Below are 17,471 nucleotides of genomic sequence, written 5' to 3'. Positions count from 1 at the left end.
GTGGCTCCGGGTCAGAACTGTGCAGCTGTCCTTGTCCCACCTACAGTTAGGCAGCTGCCCTGTTTCCACTCCTTTCTCCATACAGAGCCCCTTTGTCGCCTCCATGATCCAGTTAATGCCATGTGCCATTTTCCCAGCCTTTGTCCTTGACTGACCTTGATGCACAGAAGTGTTCGGAAGGCAGGGCTCACACCCACGGCTGACACGGGCTGTGCTCTCCCACCACTGTGGGCACCTGTCAGGCACAGCCAGTTCCCAAAATACTCACAGGAAAACTCATATTTTAGCATTTATACAGACCCCATCCCTATATTTGTTTATTTCATAACTTTAGTAGTGAAAGTGATGGCAGAGCAAGAATACACTTCTGGAATATTTACTGAACTTCATCTGAACTGATGTCTAATTTTGTAATATACCTTCCAGAATAGCAAAGACAGTTTTAAAAAGAAGACTGAAAAACTGTGAAATGGAAATGCCACATAGAACAACTTCAAGACCAGCAGAATGAAATATTGATGCAAAGAAAGTAGTTCCAGGTTTCTTCTAGACTTTATAATTTATTTTTAATTATGCACATGAAATGTATGAACATACAAGTAACTGGATAACTTTTAACTTCTTCTGTGCTCATTCATTTGTAGGACAACAACCATGTATACACTTTGCCCTGTAGTGCACATCTCTTTGTGACCATGTCATGAGCCTAAGAAAGAAGAGAAAAAATTATTAGCAAAAAGAAAAACAGATGTGATGGAAGTGGTCAGAAACATCTCATAACATTCTGCATTTTTATCTGGAGAGGAATGTTTGTGGGGTAAAATAACCACAGCACCACAAGCATTTCTGTAGTATGAGGAATATTTTCATGTGGCATATTAATTGCTCTGAGGCCATAATCCCCAAAGGCTTCTTAGCTGGCAGAAACACAAATTATGGTTTTTATACTGAAAAGGGACAATAACCACATACACTGCCCTATAGTACACAACTACAGGGTCAATGTAAATTTAGTGTACATCATTATATGTGTAATACAGAGGTGTAACTGAGAAAAAATACCCCACTGTATACAAGTTAAAATAAAACACAAGGTGAAAAGATAAGCTATTGGTAGTCACTCTTATTTTCTTGCCACTGAGCCATTTATAGGTATTCAGTTTACAACCTTGATTTATTGAAAACACTAAGAGATGTGTCATTTCCTAAGAGTCTGCATATTCAAGACAGAAAGCTGAGAGGGAATAGGCACACAAGTGAATATATGAAAACACAGATCAGCCACTTTATCATTTTAAAACTGGGAATGAGTTACAAGAATAGCAAAAACCAAAATGCAAAGTATTGAGGATAAAAAGAAGAACACAAGTCAGTTCAGTATCTTGACTCCTAAAAAATGTCAAAGTTCTTCAGAATTTGTGTTGAGCCAAGTCAAAAGCAATTGTATGTGCACACTTACATGAACATCCCTCACTCTTATGTCTTCTCTCTCGCTTTCTTCTTTCATATTCCATCTCATCTTCTGCATGCTCCTTGATAAGCTGTAAAATAGCAGCAATTATAAACAGCTCTACAATTCACAGCTGGATCCAGACAACAGAGTTCTACAGAATATAAACCAGTTGTTATCAGAATGCAAACCAGTATGTAATAACTGGATCCATCCAGAACACAACACATGTAAATTAACAACTGAAAAAGGTGTGGGAACAATGCCTCATAGGACAAACATTTTTTCCTGACCAGATGGAGGGGCTCCCACTGCCAATCAATTCACCACCCCTAAAAAAGGGGAAAATCCCAAAGGGAATCCATCCCACCCCAAAAGCATTGTGCTGTTTATCCAGCATGATTTTTCCTGAGAGCTACTACACTCTGCTTACTTTAACAGCATAAAGTCTGTGAGTTCTCTGAAACAGAGAATACCTGCACTTTGCTCAGGAAAAAGTGGTCTTAATCTATTGAAATCAGCCAAAACCACCTTAAACAGCTAAAAAGTAAGAAGGAAACGCATTGGTAGTCTGGTAAACTCAACATTATCTGTGCACATCCCTAGGTCTTCTTTCTCTTTAGAAAGACCACAGGGAAAATAATGCCAAAGCATTAATCCAACAGGCTTGAAGAATTTATTATGTTGTGGCTGTTTTAAGTTTGCAACAGAGAGAAGCTCAAGAGGCTGTTCATTTCTTAAAATAAGACTAGAACATAAAGCTGGGACAACATAAGTAATGAACATAATCATGCTTTGATCTTGACACCTGCTATGACCACCCATTACCCAATACACTTAGTAGGTTGCAGTCACTGCATTCTTACCACTATTATGATCTTTAAGGAATAATTAAATTTAACAAAACCAAATGAAAACACTTACAAAACCCCACAAGGCAGCACTGGTGCCAAATGCCATGCCAACTCCCAGCCAGTTTGGTTGGTCATTATTTGCTTTTTTCACCACAGATGCAGAACGAGTAAAAGCTAAAAAGGCACAAGTTACAAATGCATTAACACTCCTCAGGGTTACTCTCATAAAATCAGGAAAAAAAAAAAACCAAACCACAACGCAAACCCCAAAGGAATGCAATTATGAAATGGTCTCCATGACATTGTTACAGCTAAAACCTGCAGGATGCCCACAACTCCCTGATCCACCAGAGAGGAGACAGGGACTGCCAACTCAAAAGCAGTGCTTTTTGCCCGTTGCCCAGCCACAATAACTATTTCCACCCGCACTTTCTGCTCTATAAGGCTGCCCCTCACTGTCCCTGCCTAAAGCCTTCCCACCTCCCGTGCTCCGCTACCCAAGGCGCTCCGGGCAGGCACCACCGCGCCGAGACACGGCGAGCCCGCGGCCTGGAAGCAACGCCAACTCCAAACAGATAAATAAAAGATTAGAGCTCCCGCGGCCCCAGGTCCATGGGCCGGGACAAATCCCACCAGCCCACCCAGAAACGGCTGTCGCCCCGCCGCCGCTCACCAAGGCGCGGTGGTGCTGCCGCCACCGCCAGCCCCCAGCGCCGCACCGCCCTCAGCCCCGCCGCCATCTTGTCGCCAGGCCGCGGCTCCGCCCGCGGGGGTGGGACCAGCCCGCCCCGCCCGCGCCCCGGCACCCGGGCGGGCGAGCTCCGCCGCGCCGGGCCCGCCACACCCGCGCAAGCCCATGGCTCCCCGCCCTTCCCAGCAGCGCCGCCGCCGCCGCTCGGCAAGCACGGCGGGCCGGCCGCGGCCGGGCGGCGGAGCCCTGACTATCGGCGGGGCGGGGCCGGCGCGGGGCCGCGGCGCATGCGCGGGGGCGCCGTGACCCGGCTGGGGAAGCGCGGCGCTGCCATTTTGGCGGCGGCTCGGAGGCCGCTCGGGACCACGTGAGCGCGCCCGGGGCTGGCGCGGGGAGCCCGGCGCGCGCGGCGGCCGGAGGGGCCGGGAGGCACCGGGAAGCGCCGGAAGGGCCGGGCCCGCGGCGGCGCTCCAGCGGGGAGGCTCACGGCAGCGGCCGAGCGGCGGGGACGGGACGTAGCCCGCCCGCCCGCCCACTCACTCGCTCTCCTGGTCGGAACCCCTCGGCGGCGGCGGCGGCGAGGATGCCGTCGGTGAGCCTGCCGCCCAAGGAGAACGCGCTCTTCAAGCGCATCCTGGTGAGTGGCGGCGCGGGAGGCCCGGCGGGGAGCGGCTGGAGGAGGGCCCGGCTCGCAGCCCGAGCCGGCGGGGAGCGCAGCCCCGGCGCCACCGCCCCGCTGGCGGCTCCTCCGGGCCGGGGCAGCGGCCCAGCGCCGGCCGGTCCCGCGGGCTGCGGGCCGGGCTCCGCTCCCCGGCGCGGGGAGGCGCCCCGGGCTCCGCGAACGCCCCGCGGCCGCTTCATTCATCGCTCGCCCTTGCAGCCGCGACCTGCCCGGCCACCCGCCCTCGGTCCGCTCCATTCCTCTTTTTGCTTTGTTTTTCTTCTTTTCTTTCTTTTGCAACTCATTGTTTTGCTGTAGACCTTAACCGTGTTTCTTGGGAAGATGGCTTTCGAAGGAGGAAGTGGAGAAAGGATGAAGGTTTTTTTGAAGTCTTCCCGAAGTTTTAATTTGCAGCCGACTCCTGGGGAAATTTGTCAGTCGATTTTGCTGGCGTGTGGATGAGAGAACGTTCAGTGGGATTTAGGCAATAAGCCTGGTTTTTAGAATGGGGTTAAGACGCTCTGCAGTCCAAATACCAGCAAAGTGTGCCCAGTTCAGCTGCATCTTAAGGAACTTGTTTCAGCTTTCATGCGCTGTTACAGGAACTCTGTGTTTGTGAGGACTTGGGTTGAATTGGAATTGTCTTGAGTTTGTTAGTGAGCGACTTCAGTTTGTTTTTTTAGAAGATTCTGTATCAAGACCGAGATATCTGTATCTAGACTGTTTTCTCTCAGAAGAAGCCAACTTCGTCTAAAAATCTCATTTTGTCTTGCAAGTAGATTTACACTACTATTTTTAAGTCATTCAAAAAATCAGAAATAAGACGAGTACTCTTGGGGCAACAGCACTCTTAAGGTTCTGTACATTTCTGCCGCTTCAGTGGGAGGGATGTATGCAGTCTTCTGTCACTTCTGTTTCCAAAATATTTTGTGAAAATTGAGTGTGTAGAACTAGAAAACCCTATGAGCAGGTATGTGACCATGAGACACCCAGTTTCAGTTAGGGTTAGAAGTTAAATATGATGAGCTATAAATCTGATTTCTGCTTTGAAAGATTCAGTCATGCTTCGAGTTGATATGACCTTGTACTGAGTGTGTAGTTTTTGGTGTGTTGTGGGCTGGGAAGGGTTTAGCCTTGCTGCTCAGTGATCCATCCTCCTTTGCACTGAGGATAGTTTGTGTGATTACAGGGCACACTGAATCAAGGAGCTTGCTGCGTTTAAATCTGAGCGGGTTTGGTTGGTTTTTTTGTTTCTTTCCTTTTTTCCTTTTGCTTGGATGTGTCTGACTATTTGTGTGGCGAGCAGGAACAAACGAGGAATGAGTGTCTTTGGAGAAAGTGCTGGCTCAGCACCCTTGCATCCATAACTTGATTCAGATTAGAAGAGGTGTGCCCCAGTGCAAGCAGATTTCTGTACACTTTTTTTTTTTTTTTTTTTTAACTGAAAATCTTTAATAAGAATCGAGGAGTTTGAGGTATCTGGTCAGGCTAAAAGCAGTTGTGTCACTGTGATCTTTTCCTGTGTCTCACAGGGATGAGCCTGTGAGACAGATGTGTAGTCTGGTATTTAAGACTGCCTTGTGATGAGGTATCTTTGTAACACGTGGTGAATAGAAAAGGCTTGAAGCTGATTTTCATCACACTGACAATTTTGCTAATGGGCTGCTTGTCTGCCTGGTTATGGATAATGACTGTACTTTGTGAAGTTTTGCTTACGTGTTTGACTTGAATTAGTGAGACATCTTTTAGGAAGTCCTAATAAAAATTATTTCCCTTCTCCTGTGCCTTCACACTCTCTCATCCTGCAGCCTCTCCTGTTCTGCTGTCTGGAGCTGAGGTCTGCCTGTGCAGCTCTGAGCCCCCTGCCAGCAGAGAGCTGGTCCTGGGGAAGCCCATGCTGCTTCCTGGCCCAGCCAGGCACGTGTGCTGATCAGATTCCTTCAACAGGTGCTTTGGGAACTGGCCCCAGTGTTATTGAAAGCATGCAGTACCCTACAGATATGTAGGTACACAGGCTGTTAATAGAAGTATAAACCCATTCCCATTCTGATTTTCGTGGAGATAATAAACACAGGAGCTAACTGGATAACTGCCTCGTATTTTTTGCAAGTGAAGCATGAAATTGGGGTTTTTTCAATCTGTTTTGTGTGTGTTTTCAATTCCCATGGCCTAATTTCTTTTTTTTTTTTAAGATGTATACCTGTAACACAAACATTACCAACCTGCCCAGCTTTGCATAGCAAAGGGCAATAATTAGCTTTTAGAGTTTGGCTTTTTTTGTTTGTTTAGTAGTAAGCATCCTGCATGGTCAGTACCTTTCTCATGTGTATGGGTTTGCTCATAAGTCAGCATTTCCACTTACCTGACAAATTCTGAGTTCAGGAGCGTGTACACATTGCATGTTCCAACACAGTGTAACTAGACTAACCTCTTCTAGTTATTTTACAGGCACGTGGAGGCTCTGATAGAAACATTTTTCCATTTGAAAGGCATTTTACAATTCAGAGTTCCTGTAGTACAGCAGGAAAGAGATCTACATGATTAGCTTGAATAAAAAAAACACCCACAGGATTAGCAATCACTGTTCTCCTTAAACTTGCACTTCCATTTTAAAAAAGTGTCTAGCACATATAATTTTTATGCTTTTAACTATTTGCAGTTATCTCTATAAGGAGATGTTCTACTGCTCAGAGATTTTGAGGAGTTTAAAGCAAAAGTGAATCTCAACATCTGAACATTAAAGTAATTGAGTCCTTATGATTATTTTGAGCACACATAGTTTCTAGGCAGTGGAGAAATTACTGGAGAAGAATTCAGGTGGAGGCAGGGGAAAGGGTAGAATAGTAAACACAGCATAGTAATGGGCAAGTTGGCATTTTGGAAAAAGTAGTTTACTCCATTTCCTTCCCCACACTCCTTACTATCAACTATAGAACTAATAGTTATAGAAAGTATGAATTACTGATTTTTACTTTATTTTTAAATAAGTGTAACTGATCAACATTCCTTGACCATTCCTGGCATTTTGCCACATTATTAATCTGCTGTATCTAGTCAGGTACAGTTCATCAGTGATGTTCAGTTTTATTTCACAAATCCCAAAGATAAATATTCAATTAAGCTTTCCTTGGATGTAGAAGTTAAATATATTTATTGAAATGCTACTGAAGAAAAATTAAATGCAAAGCTGTTAGAGGTGCCATGTATTTTGTGGAAGAGTTTTTTCAGTCCCTTGAAATATCAGGATGAAGTTCTTGGAATTCTGGCAGACTAAGGTGGTGTATTTTTCACCATGCATAGTGAAGTTAGCCTTTAATGAGCAAAGAGAAAAAAGTCTATTTAAGAAGTGAAACATCGTTGTATTTTATGTTGGAAACAAGCAATGCAGTTGTGTAAGTGTGTTCAGTTCTTGTTTAAACAGTTTCACTGACTCACAACTCTTGGTGTGCTGAGGAAGAGGATGCCTTCCTGCTCTGAGCTGGTGAATATTGCCTTGTGTGAAGATCAGAGTTTGCTCTTCAGGACTGGGGATTAGCCATGGCCATTTGGACACACGGAGGCTGTTCATCTTTCCCCTCCATCAGTTTCCTTAGGTGCTGGGCACAGCCAGAGCTGTGCTCCAGTGGGGAATTGCAGCAATGGGGTGTCTGCTGCAGGGCAGGGATGTGCCACCTTCACTTGGTCATTTTTACCTGAACCTTGCAATGTTTGAGGGCATTGTCTCTGAGCTGGTGGTCTTCCTTTCCATGCTGGCTTTAATAACTGTTCTGCCAAGGGGTGTAGGAACTTCCCTGTGATAAAAAGCCTGTTGAACAACCTCTGTCCAATGCCTCTGCTGTAAATATGCCAAGTCCCTCGTGCTGGGCCATCTTCCTGTTTCTTCATTCCAGAATCTGCTCCCTGGCCCTGCACTTTGAAACTAGACAGACCAGTGCTTCTCCTTTACTAATACCTTCATCAGCATGAATCCTTTAAAAAGAATGTTCTGTCCATAGAGATTCAGGCACTGACTTCAAGATTGCTGAGGTGGCAGACTTGGAAATCTCCTCTTGCATCATCTTAATTTAAGACTTGATTTCCAGGATTTCACTTTTATCAGTAACAAAGTAAATTGGTCTGTTTGCAATCTTTGTTGCATTTGTATGGCTGTACAGTAATCAGGAATTTTACCATGTGCTCTTTCAGTTGAAATATGTAATTGCTAACAAGCAATTTTCCAATAGCTTGTCTGTTGAGATGCCAATCCACTGGGTTTTTCTTTGCCAAGAGGAATACCCTGCTTGGTCAGTAGTAGTAGGAAGAGAAATGATATCTTGGCAGAGACATTGGAATGGAAGTACAGGATAGACTTGCTGCTTTAAGCAGAATTCCTGATCTTATTTTTCACAACTATTTCTCAAAGCTGCTTAAGAAATTAATTACTGTTTGAGACTTTAGGATGACACTGAGGATTCACTTGGGCAATACATGTGTTACTAAAACCTGTTCATGAAATTAGGCCATTTTTTGTCACTGGGGCTGTCAGAAATTGTAGAAACATGAATAACTGCTGTGGATTTCTGAGGAGCAGCATAATTTTACCTGTTTAGTTGGTGAAAATAAAAGACTTATTAACAGAAACATTCTCAGTTTTAAGATTATCACCAGTCTAACATTGTTGTGGCTATAGATAATCTTAATTGAACCCAAAGTGGTTTTAATTGGGGCAATGGAGTTAAAGGGCAGAAACATATAAATGGGATTATTTTGGTTAGAGTTGGATGAAGCTGTGTTTATTTCTGGTTTTTAAAGGTTTTCTTAATGAGATTTTGTTGACTGCACTTTTTCTGGATGTCTTAGGTTTAAATCTCTTGTCTGCAACAGCACTGTGACAATGCAATGGGAGTGGGCCTAAGGAATAATTTTCTGATTTTGCTGATAAGGAATTTAGAGAAAATTAACAATTATTCATTGCCACCCTTAAAAGTGAGGCCAGTGAGACTTGTTACAGTGATTCCTGTTTGCTTATGTGATACCACAGAATCAGCTTAGCGAACCTTGTAATGTTGAACAACCTTTCTTATCTTAATAGACCCATTTAACAATTTCTCAATGCTCAGTGCTAGCAGACCTCACCTTGCATACCTCAGTGCTGAGGGTGAGGAGTATTCCAGGTGTAATGCATGAGTAGCAAGTGCCAGTAGCCTCCCCATGTATCTTGGATTATTTTGTGAGATACATGGACACTTCAACTCAGGTCTGAGTCCAGAACAACTGAGGCTCCTTTAAGAATTTTTCTGCCAGGTCTTGGAATTTGAATTGATACCCTTAGTTGTTTCAGATGATCATTAAAAACCAAATGTATCCTGTGCATACTGGATCTCTTGTGAGGTACAGTTAGTTTCTTGATGAGTTCAGGGGTGAAAACCTGAATGTAGGGGTTCCAGGGTCATGAACATGAGTCAGTGTGTTTTAGTTGGCAGGGCCAAATTCATGGTAATTCTCCCCAAGAAGAGATTAATTAGGCAAGTACAGGCCAACAGAACTGATGTTGAATAATGATTTTTTTTTCAGCAAGTCCTGTCTTCAGTAAGTGAGGATTTCTAGTCTTCTAGAAGAGTAGTTAACTATTTGTCAGCCCCTGTTTCCAGCTGAATTTTGTTAAATATAGGAATGAGACCAACTCAAAAGCATAGACATAGCATAGATTTTTTATTTTTTTTCTGCCTTAGTATTATATGAGAAGGTACACATATTTTTTACATTTTTCCTAACCAATTTGAATTTTGACTTTTTTGGTTCATCTGGTTGTATGCTAACAAGCACTGCTAGTTAGGAAGATATCAGTGGCTTCCAAAAGGCAAGGCATGCTGTGCAGAGGAGGATTTATGAATCCTTTGAACCATTGCTGAAGCTGTTTGTTACACTGAGCAGTTCAATTAATTAACACTTCAGAGCACTGAAAGAAAATAGTTGATTTCAGTTTGACAGCAGAAAACTATGCAAGTTTGTTCCAGAGTTTTTCAGCATTAACATAGCTGAAAGATTTGTGTGGTTCCTTCAGTCCTTGGTTTATACATCTTGTGTTTTTTATAAAATTGAATCAATGTGGTGGAATATCTTTTGCCTGGAGCTCCTGAGCTATTTGGTATGGTTAGTGCTCAAAGGAGCCACTAATTCATGGTGAGTAGTAGCTCCTAATGCTTCCAGCTTTCAGAATCTTCTTTACTACATTTAGCTTGAATTAGTGCACCTTAGTGACTTGACCTGATCTCGTCTACCTGTAGAGAGAGATGAAGTGTGAAATCAGCCTTGAGCTGCCCAGCACCTGAATTTACTGTCTGGTGAGTGCTGCATCTGAACTGTGCTGGAAGAAATAGATAGAATCAAGAGTGGCAGATGTGCATATCCTGTGATGTAAGTGCACACCTTAGGTAATGCAAAGGCCAAGGATTCCAGTGCTTCCTGCTGCTGCAGGTCTCTGAGCATGGTTGGCAGCATTGCCCCAAGTGTACATCCATGACTGCCCCTGGGAGAAGCTGTGGGGTCCCCTAAGAGCACACTGCTGTAGCTGTAGTTTGTCAGAGAATCATAGAGTAATTTGGGTTAGAAGGGACCTTTGAAGGTCATCTAGTCCAGCTCCATGTCCACCATGGAGTGGCTCAAGCCACAAAACCCTAGGGAAGAGAACAGCAGTGTCAAATCTGTGAAATGTTTTGTTTGAGCAGCCCCTTCATTCATTCATTCCCCATTCCTCCTGGGGTCTTCAGATACAAGTAAAACAAACCTATGCCCATGTGTAGATCATCTGTCCTGGTAACTCTTGTATGTGATGGGGAATAGTCTCCAGTGTATTTCCTCTGGCTGAGGGAGAGGAGCTGAATACAGTGAACCACAGAGAAGTTCAGTTTGCCACTCTGTCTTTTGGGGTTTAGTCCCAATTTTGACACTCATTTGGTGAAGAACATCATACACTTCAGCTGGTCTGTCACAGCATTGGCTAAATTAGGATGTTTGCTTTTACAGCATTACTTATGGGTGAGAAGTGATTTCCTGTGGGGGTTTTGGTGGGGCTTTTTGTTTGGTTGGTTGTTTTTATAGGGGCATTAGGTAGTTTCCATTCATTTTACTTCAGTTAAATTGCAGATGTGGGGTGTTACATTGGAGTGAAAAGCTTGACCTGGTAAAGCACAGTCTTAGAAAACAGTTACAAGTTCTTCATACTGTTTTTGTTAAATTCTGTCTCTTTAATGGAAATAGAACACTATTTTTGGTTCCTGTTCAATTTCAAAGGGCATAACAATTGGTAATGTGATCCCATCCCACCCACCTGGTTCTGCTGTATGGATTTTATTCTCACACCGCTCTTTTGTATAACCAGTTGTGCTGATTCAAGTAAGAATTAAAAAAAAAGTCAATAATGCCCCAGTGCTCCCACTTGTGAGCTTGGGGAGTAGATGGTACCTTCTTGTCTTTGATAATTACTCATGAGGAAAAACCTCTAGTTTTGCTTGCTTCAGGTGAGAAGGGAATGGTGGTTTTTCCTTTTGTGACTGTCTTCATCTTACTAATGAAACACTTTTGGGTCTGCTTCTCACCTGTTTAATCAGCTGCAGAATCCTGGCTGGATAGACTCCTATGAGACTTTTGTTTTACTGATGCAAATTAATTTTAAAACACTGTTAAATCAGCTAGGTTGTACCAGTGTATTTTCTCAAGTGTCCCTGCTTGAAAGGGAGTTTTCTGTTTTATGTTGTGATGGAGGTGATTCTCTGTGTAGGTTGAGTGGCATTTGGTGGCAGTGTAGATTCACTGTGAAGCTTCTAGTCAGGCTCATGGAAATTCCTGGTGCTCTGCTGAGCTAGAGCTGTTGAACTGATCTTAACTATTGATGTTACTGAACATGCAACACACTTCAGTCTGCAGTGTAGTTATTATAAAATGTCTTAAAATAGCATGTATAAGTCTGAAGAGCTATTAAATTATTTACCTTAGTTAAGTGCTTGCAGGTTGTGAAGACAGCTTTGTGATAAAAGAGGATTTGCATTCCTGGGTGTGAATATGTGCAAAATATTTCATGTATAAATGGCAGAGTCCAGTCTGCTGTGTCCTGTTTATTTGATCCTGAGGGGCACACCTGCATGTCAAAATGCTGCCCTTGACTATTATCCTTTAGTTTTAGTTGGAAACACATTTATTTGACCATTAAAATGTCTATTTGAGAGGGAAGAATTACTTGGGAGGTAAAATATGCTGCTTGCTTACAGGTAGCTGTCATGGGTTTGACACTGGCCAAATGCCAGTGCACCTATGAAAAATCATTGACTCATTCTCCTCTGCTACAGTTGAGCAGAGGTGGGGGAAAGAAAAATTAAAAAGTAGTTCATGAGTTGAGGTAGGGATTGGGAAGAAGCATTTTAAGGGCAAAACAGGCTTAAAACTTAAAAAGGTATGAAGAAAAAATTAGTAACAGACTTCAAGAGTATAATGAGAATAAAAACGATTAAGAGAGCCTGCATTTAAAAAAATATAAAATTTTTAAAATGTTCTTGTGACAATGTGTTTGTTTACACTGCATACAAAGGAAACAATGCTGAATTAGGTTGGGATCAAAGTAATTTCTGCTATGGTAAGCAGCTCTTAGAGCTACTGTAATGCATGGGCCTTGTATAACAACCTTGTGGTTATTTGATTCAAGAATCCATGTCAATGTTCACTACCTGTAGGCTTGGCAGCAAGGTTTAGAGAGTAGATGGGAAAAGATTCAAAAATGGGGCAAGGGGAAAATATACTCTGTGTGGCCATGAGCTGTGGCTAGATATAGGCAAGCTGGAAGTAGTGGGAGTCTTTTTACCTTTCTTCATGGCAGCCACCAAAGAAGAAATGTGGAGGAATTCATTCACATTTGACACAGTGAGCCATGTGCATGTGTAAGGCATCTGCTGGCCAGAGGCTAAGTCTGCACAAATCCCTTAATACAATTTAGAGAGCACCAGAATACAAGCCCTCCTTCCACCTCAGACTTGGGATTCTAGAGAATATGGGCTATCTCTGTTCATTAAAATTTTCATGTCAGTCTGTCTAGTAATTGCTGTGTGTTCTGATCCATTGAATAAATACTTGGTGAGGGAAGTGATGCAAATGCAAATTGTCACTTCCCTCCTATAGTCTTGATGATTTTGATGGAGTCATACTTTCCCTGCCCCATCTTACCAATTCTTTGTAAAATTGTATTAAAGCAGATGTTATTTCCTTGCTGTAAGGATAGAAAATCAGTTAAGGGGTATAAAAAGCATCTTGGTCTGTTTGGAATAGGATGTAATTCTGGCCACAGCATGTGTAGATAAGTTTGGTAGATGTCTTAAGAGATCTGGTAACTTATTAAATGAAAAACTTCGAAGGGCAGAAAATGTATGATAGTTTCAGTACTGAAGTCAGATTCTGCTCTTCTGCAGCATTAGCCTTCTTAATTTTGCTCTTTTAAAGTTTAGCTTTTATGTTTTCTCATTGCATGATGTCACAAGTCGTAGCTGCAGCACTTGTCTGTCAAGCATCACAAGCACGCTCTCACTGCTGGCTTTGAAATTTATATGTGCAGGAATTGAGCTTAGTGCAGGCAGCTGTGCCCATCTAGACATCTCTGAAACAGAATAATATGTTACTTCTGCAGAACATCTGTCCTAAAGCAAGGGTTGGAGCTCTGGAAATGATTGCTACAAGCTATTCATCTGGGAGGAAACAAGCTACCCAGATGAATAAAATTCCTGTTTCCAGAAAGCCTGTATCTTTATATCCCAGGAATACTTGACATGTCACCATTCCTGCTTCTGTGACCTTTTTTTTTTTTTTTTTTTTTCCTTTTAAATTTAAATTGCTGGTTCTTTTATCTTCTCTTAATTAGAAATTACTGACTTGCTTAAGGATCTTTTTTCTCAGGCTGTGTATATATTTTCTGTCTCCTTTTCAGTAAAAGTTTGTTGTTTGAATTGTCTCTTCCTTGAAACAATAGGTGCACTGAGGTTTATACCAGCCATGGTTGCATATGCTTCTATCCTGACTTCCTTCTGTCTCATTCACACCTTAATTTAAGCTTGTTAGCCCATAATCTCCCTGGAGAATGGGTTAAGTATGTGCACAGCTTCAGGCAGGGGAATCTCAATGAAGCTGTTGGGCCCACTATGAAGAAAGCTTCTTTTGAAGAAGAAAATGTGACCTCAATTTCATATGTTCCTTTCCTTGCATTGTCAAAACATACAGTGTGTACATAGAACACATACACAGAATAAGGAAACTAGTAAAACAACTCAATTTGAAATGTTTGCATTATTAGAATGAAGAAAGCTTGAAAGTATTAGCTAGAAAACTTGGAGAAATTGTATACAGGAAATCATTCCAACTTGTCTTGATCCAGAAATAACGTGTCAAAGGAGACCTTTGGTGCTTTACTGCGGAAATATACAGAGCTATATTGTGGAGATAAAAGTATATCCAGATTGTTTCCTGATAATTTGTTGGCCCTATCAAAGTAGTTTCTGGGTTATGAGAATCTTTCTGTAGATGTAAATGGATGTAAACTTGTAAGTCTTTCCTCCATGAAGCCTAAAGAATCTGTTACAATTCTCAGTGAGTTTGCTCTGTTCCAAACTACCTTGCATTATAAGCTTTGTATCACCCCAGAAAAATTTATGTGCAAATATTTCCTGTCTCTAGCATATATCCCATCTGGGATATATGACTTTGCTTAAACTTCAAGGTGAGAGCCTGGTTGTTAGAGTACAATAAATGGAACCATTTAGTGATAAGATTTCATGTTCCAGCCAGCATCTGAGCTAGGTGAACTCAAAGCCAGACTGCAAAACCCCAGAGTGCTCCATCTGCTTGTGACAGTGCCTTAGTTACACTGCAGACTCATTCTTCAGTTCCTGTGGCTGCACCACTTCTGTGACAGGTTCTACTGCTTTCACAGCTACCTGGGTGGGGGAAAATGGCACCTCTACTTTTTAGGGAGGAGGCTTGGCTGGTAACCTTTATGACTGATGGTTTCAATTAAAAAAAAAAAAAAAAAAAAGAAAAGTCTGTCAGCTTTGACTAGTGGCTGATTATAGTGACTCAGCCAGCTATATGAAAGTTGATAATGACTGGAAGGTGTAATACCCAGTGAAGTTTAATTGGAAAAAAAAAAACGTTGTCTGTACAGATTTTCTCTTACCTAACCCTTAAAACTTTCTACAGCTACGTGCTTGCAGTGCTGACTTTTCCTGTCCTTGGTGAACAGAGGGAGTTGTCTCTGCAAGTGTTCAGAGCCAGGGTTGGATGGGGCTTTAAACAACATGTGCAAGGTGTTTCTGCCCATGGGGGTGGGTGGAACTCGGTGGTCTTGGAAGGTCTGTTCAAGCTGAAACCATTCTAATTCTTTTGTTGATCTGTTCCTCTTTGATTACATATTGCTTGCTCTCTCTGGGCATCTTCCTTCTCCCTCCTGTTCATGCAAGCAATTCCCTTTCTCCTAAGAATGGTGACATTGTAGAGAGAGCAAGACAGGTGGTTTGTGATGCATCTTGGTCTTCAGTCATATTATTTCAACTGTATTACTTCAATACTAGAAAATAATACATGCACTTGGTATTTTACCATTTTTTGCACCTTTGAAGTTTATTATTGGTATTTGCAAGAGAAATAAAACTAAATAGGACCTTTCACCACTAAACAGCATCTTTCATTTTGGAGAGCAGCATAAAACACAGAAGTTGTAAATATGCCATTTTCTTTTTCAGGCATTTCCCCTAACATTCATGTAACTTTTTAAAGTTTTATTTTTAGAACCTTCTTGAAGGGAAGACCCCTTGGGTCTGCCTTTCCTAAATATTTTTGTTGAGAGTGCTTTGAGAACACATGGTGTCCATATGTGCTTATGAATGCTCTTGGATAATTGCTTTGGAGCAGCGTGAGGAAAGATGGAATCCTGAGCAACAACTTATTTAGAAGGACTTGAAAGCTCTCAGCTGTACTAAATTTTTACACCCCTATCAGCCATCCTGCCACCAGAATGGATCCACCAGAGCAGTGAGGTCCTGTTATGAATGATTTTGTAATTAATAACAGGATTAATAGGATTTGGGTGGGTGCTCAATCAGTGTGTGCTTCTGGGCTCATAAATGTTTATTTCATTACAACAAAATTAAATGTAAGAGATTCCAAACATTTGCTGAACTGGCCTAAAATGTATGAATTTGTGTTTATAATGTTATTTCTTTTGCCTTATATTTAAATATGAGCACAAGAAGTAGTAAAATACTCAAACTGGTTTTAAAAGTTCACACTGTGTGTTGTTGTGCATCATGGTCACCTTACATAAGGAATGAGGCTGAGACAAAAGACTTGGACTAAGAAAACAGTAGAGGAAAGTTTAAACTTCCAGTATGGCAAAATAATGTTACTATATACTAATTGTGGAAGTTTGGATGTATGAGATGCATGTTGTAATAAAAATGATGGTGAGAGGTTGCTTTCAGAGGTACTTTAAACCAAGTTCCAGTGATTTATGTCTTTCCAGCTTGTGTGATTGTTGGAGGCTCATGGGGTTGCTGTCCAGGATAATTGGCCAAAGTGGGTTCAGTGCTTACCAGTGTTACAACATAAGGTTTGCTTTCATGTTAAGGAAGAGTTGAATCTCTTTAGGCACTTAAGCTTCCTGTAGTGTCTTACCTGAGAATCTGCTGTATGATTATATATCTTCACTTAGACATTTAAACTCATAATGTTTCTAACTTTTTTTTTTTTTTCTGGCAATGGAAAGAATTTTTAAATACAGGAAGCTCCAATAAACAGAGTTCATTAAAATATTACTACCTTTTCTAAAATCTGTAGATGTACTGATGCTTAATTTCAGGCATGCATAAATACTTCCACTCTAAATATTTTGAATAAACTTATTTTGTTCTTCAACAGAGGTGTTATGAACATAAGCAGTATAGAAATGGGCTGAAGTTCTGTAAACAGATCCTTTCCAATCCCAAGTTTGCAGAACATGGAGGTAAGTTTTCAAATGACATGTGCTCTCATTTTCACTGTACTTTGCAGTAAAGTAATTATTTTAATATTTTATACCCCTTCACTGCTAACTTTTTGCCCATAAAGCAATAAGAACATTCAGGAATGTATATTAAGCACTTACTGGTAATTTGACTTACTTGTCATTTTAAAGACTAATCTTATCAGTAGTCATAGCTTCCTTCTTTATCATTCAAGTCTGAGATTCATGGTGCAAGTTTCCTAATACAAGTATGCATTAATTAAAACACTATTCCAGGGAAATTGATATTCACTCACATAAAAGTGAAAAGCAAAAGGAAGAGGCTGAATGTTGTTCAGTACTCTGTCAGCTCTGTGGGCTGCTGTTTTTCTGAAGGTACAGTTGTATTTTAAAAGAAGAAAAAGGTGTTTGTTCCTTCACTGCATTTTTAGTCAGCTTGTAATACTGAATTGAAAGTCTCTTTGCACTGTTCAGAAATGCTTTGTGGGTTTTTTGCAACTTTGATATGGGTGGAGGTGTAGAAATATCAGAGTTGTGAATAAATACTTGAGTAGTTAAAAGAATCTCCAAATGCTTGTAGAGCAGACAAGTTTAAAATGAAACATTGCTTCATATTTTGATGGAAGTAATATAAAAGGTTTATTGCTGTGTATGTTATACTTAAGTGAATAATCTGCCAGTATTTTCCATGTGAGAAAAGAATGTGAAATCGTGATTGTGTGAACTGAATCTAAATTTGCATTTATACTATATTTAGGGTTGCTATATGTTGCTTAAAACCCATGAAAATGAATAACTGATAC

At 41.5% G+C, this 17,471-nt stretch overlaps 2 protein-coding genes across 2 annotated transcripts in view; one reads left to right on the top strand and one right to left on the bottom strand.

Moving 5' to 3' along the window:
• Positions 1-529: 529 nt before the first annotated feature.
• On the bottom strand, positions 530-3,519 carry NDUFC1 (NADH:ubiquinone oxidoreductase subunit C1). The gene is made up of 3 exons (XM_079306320.1): positions 3,024-3,519; positions 2,375-2,478; positions 530-1,541 (listed from the first exon to the last, which is right to left on the bottom strand). Exons 1-3 carry the CDS (start codon positions 3,160-3,162, stop codon positions 1,410-1,412), a joined length of 375 nt encoding a protein of 124 aa, XP_079162446.1. The 5' UTR covers positions 3,163-3,519; the 3' UTR covers positions 530-1,409.
• NAA15 (N-alpha-acetyltransferase 15, NatA auxiliary subunit) overlaps positions 3,488-17,471 on the top strand; it is a 33,216-nt gene continuing 19,232 nt past the window's right edge. The window contains exons 1-2 of the mRNA XM_079306290.1: positions 3,488-3,632; positions 16,584-16,668. Coding sequence (XP_079162416.1) covers positions 3,579-3,632; positions 16,584-16,668 — 139 coding nt within the window. The 5' untranslated portion in view covers positions 3,488-3,578. The remainder of the gene's footprint in view (positions 3,633-16,583; positions 16,669-17,471) is intronic.

This window comes from Erithacus rubecula (genome assembly GCF_903797595.1).
Source record: "Erithacus rubecula genome assembly, chromosome: 5".
Taxonomy (NCBI): Eukaryota; Metazoa; Chordata; class Aves; order Passeriformes; family Muscicapidae; genus Erithacus; species Erithacus rubecula.
Note: the sequence above shows the minus strand (reverse complement) of the source record. Positions and strands in the feature narration are given on the sequence as shown.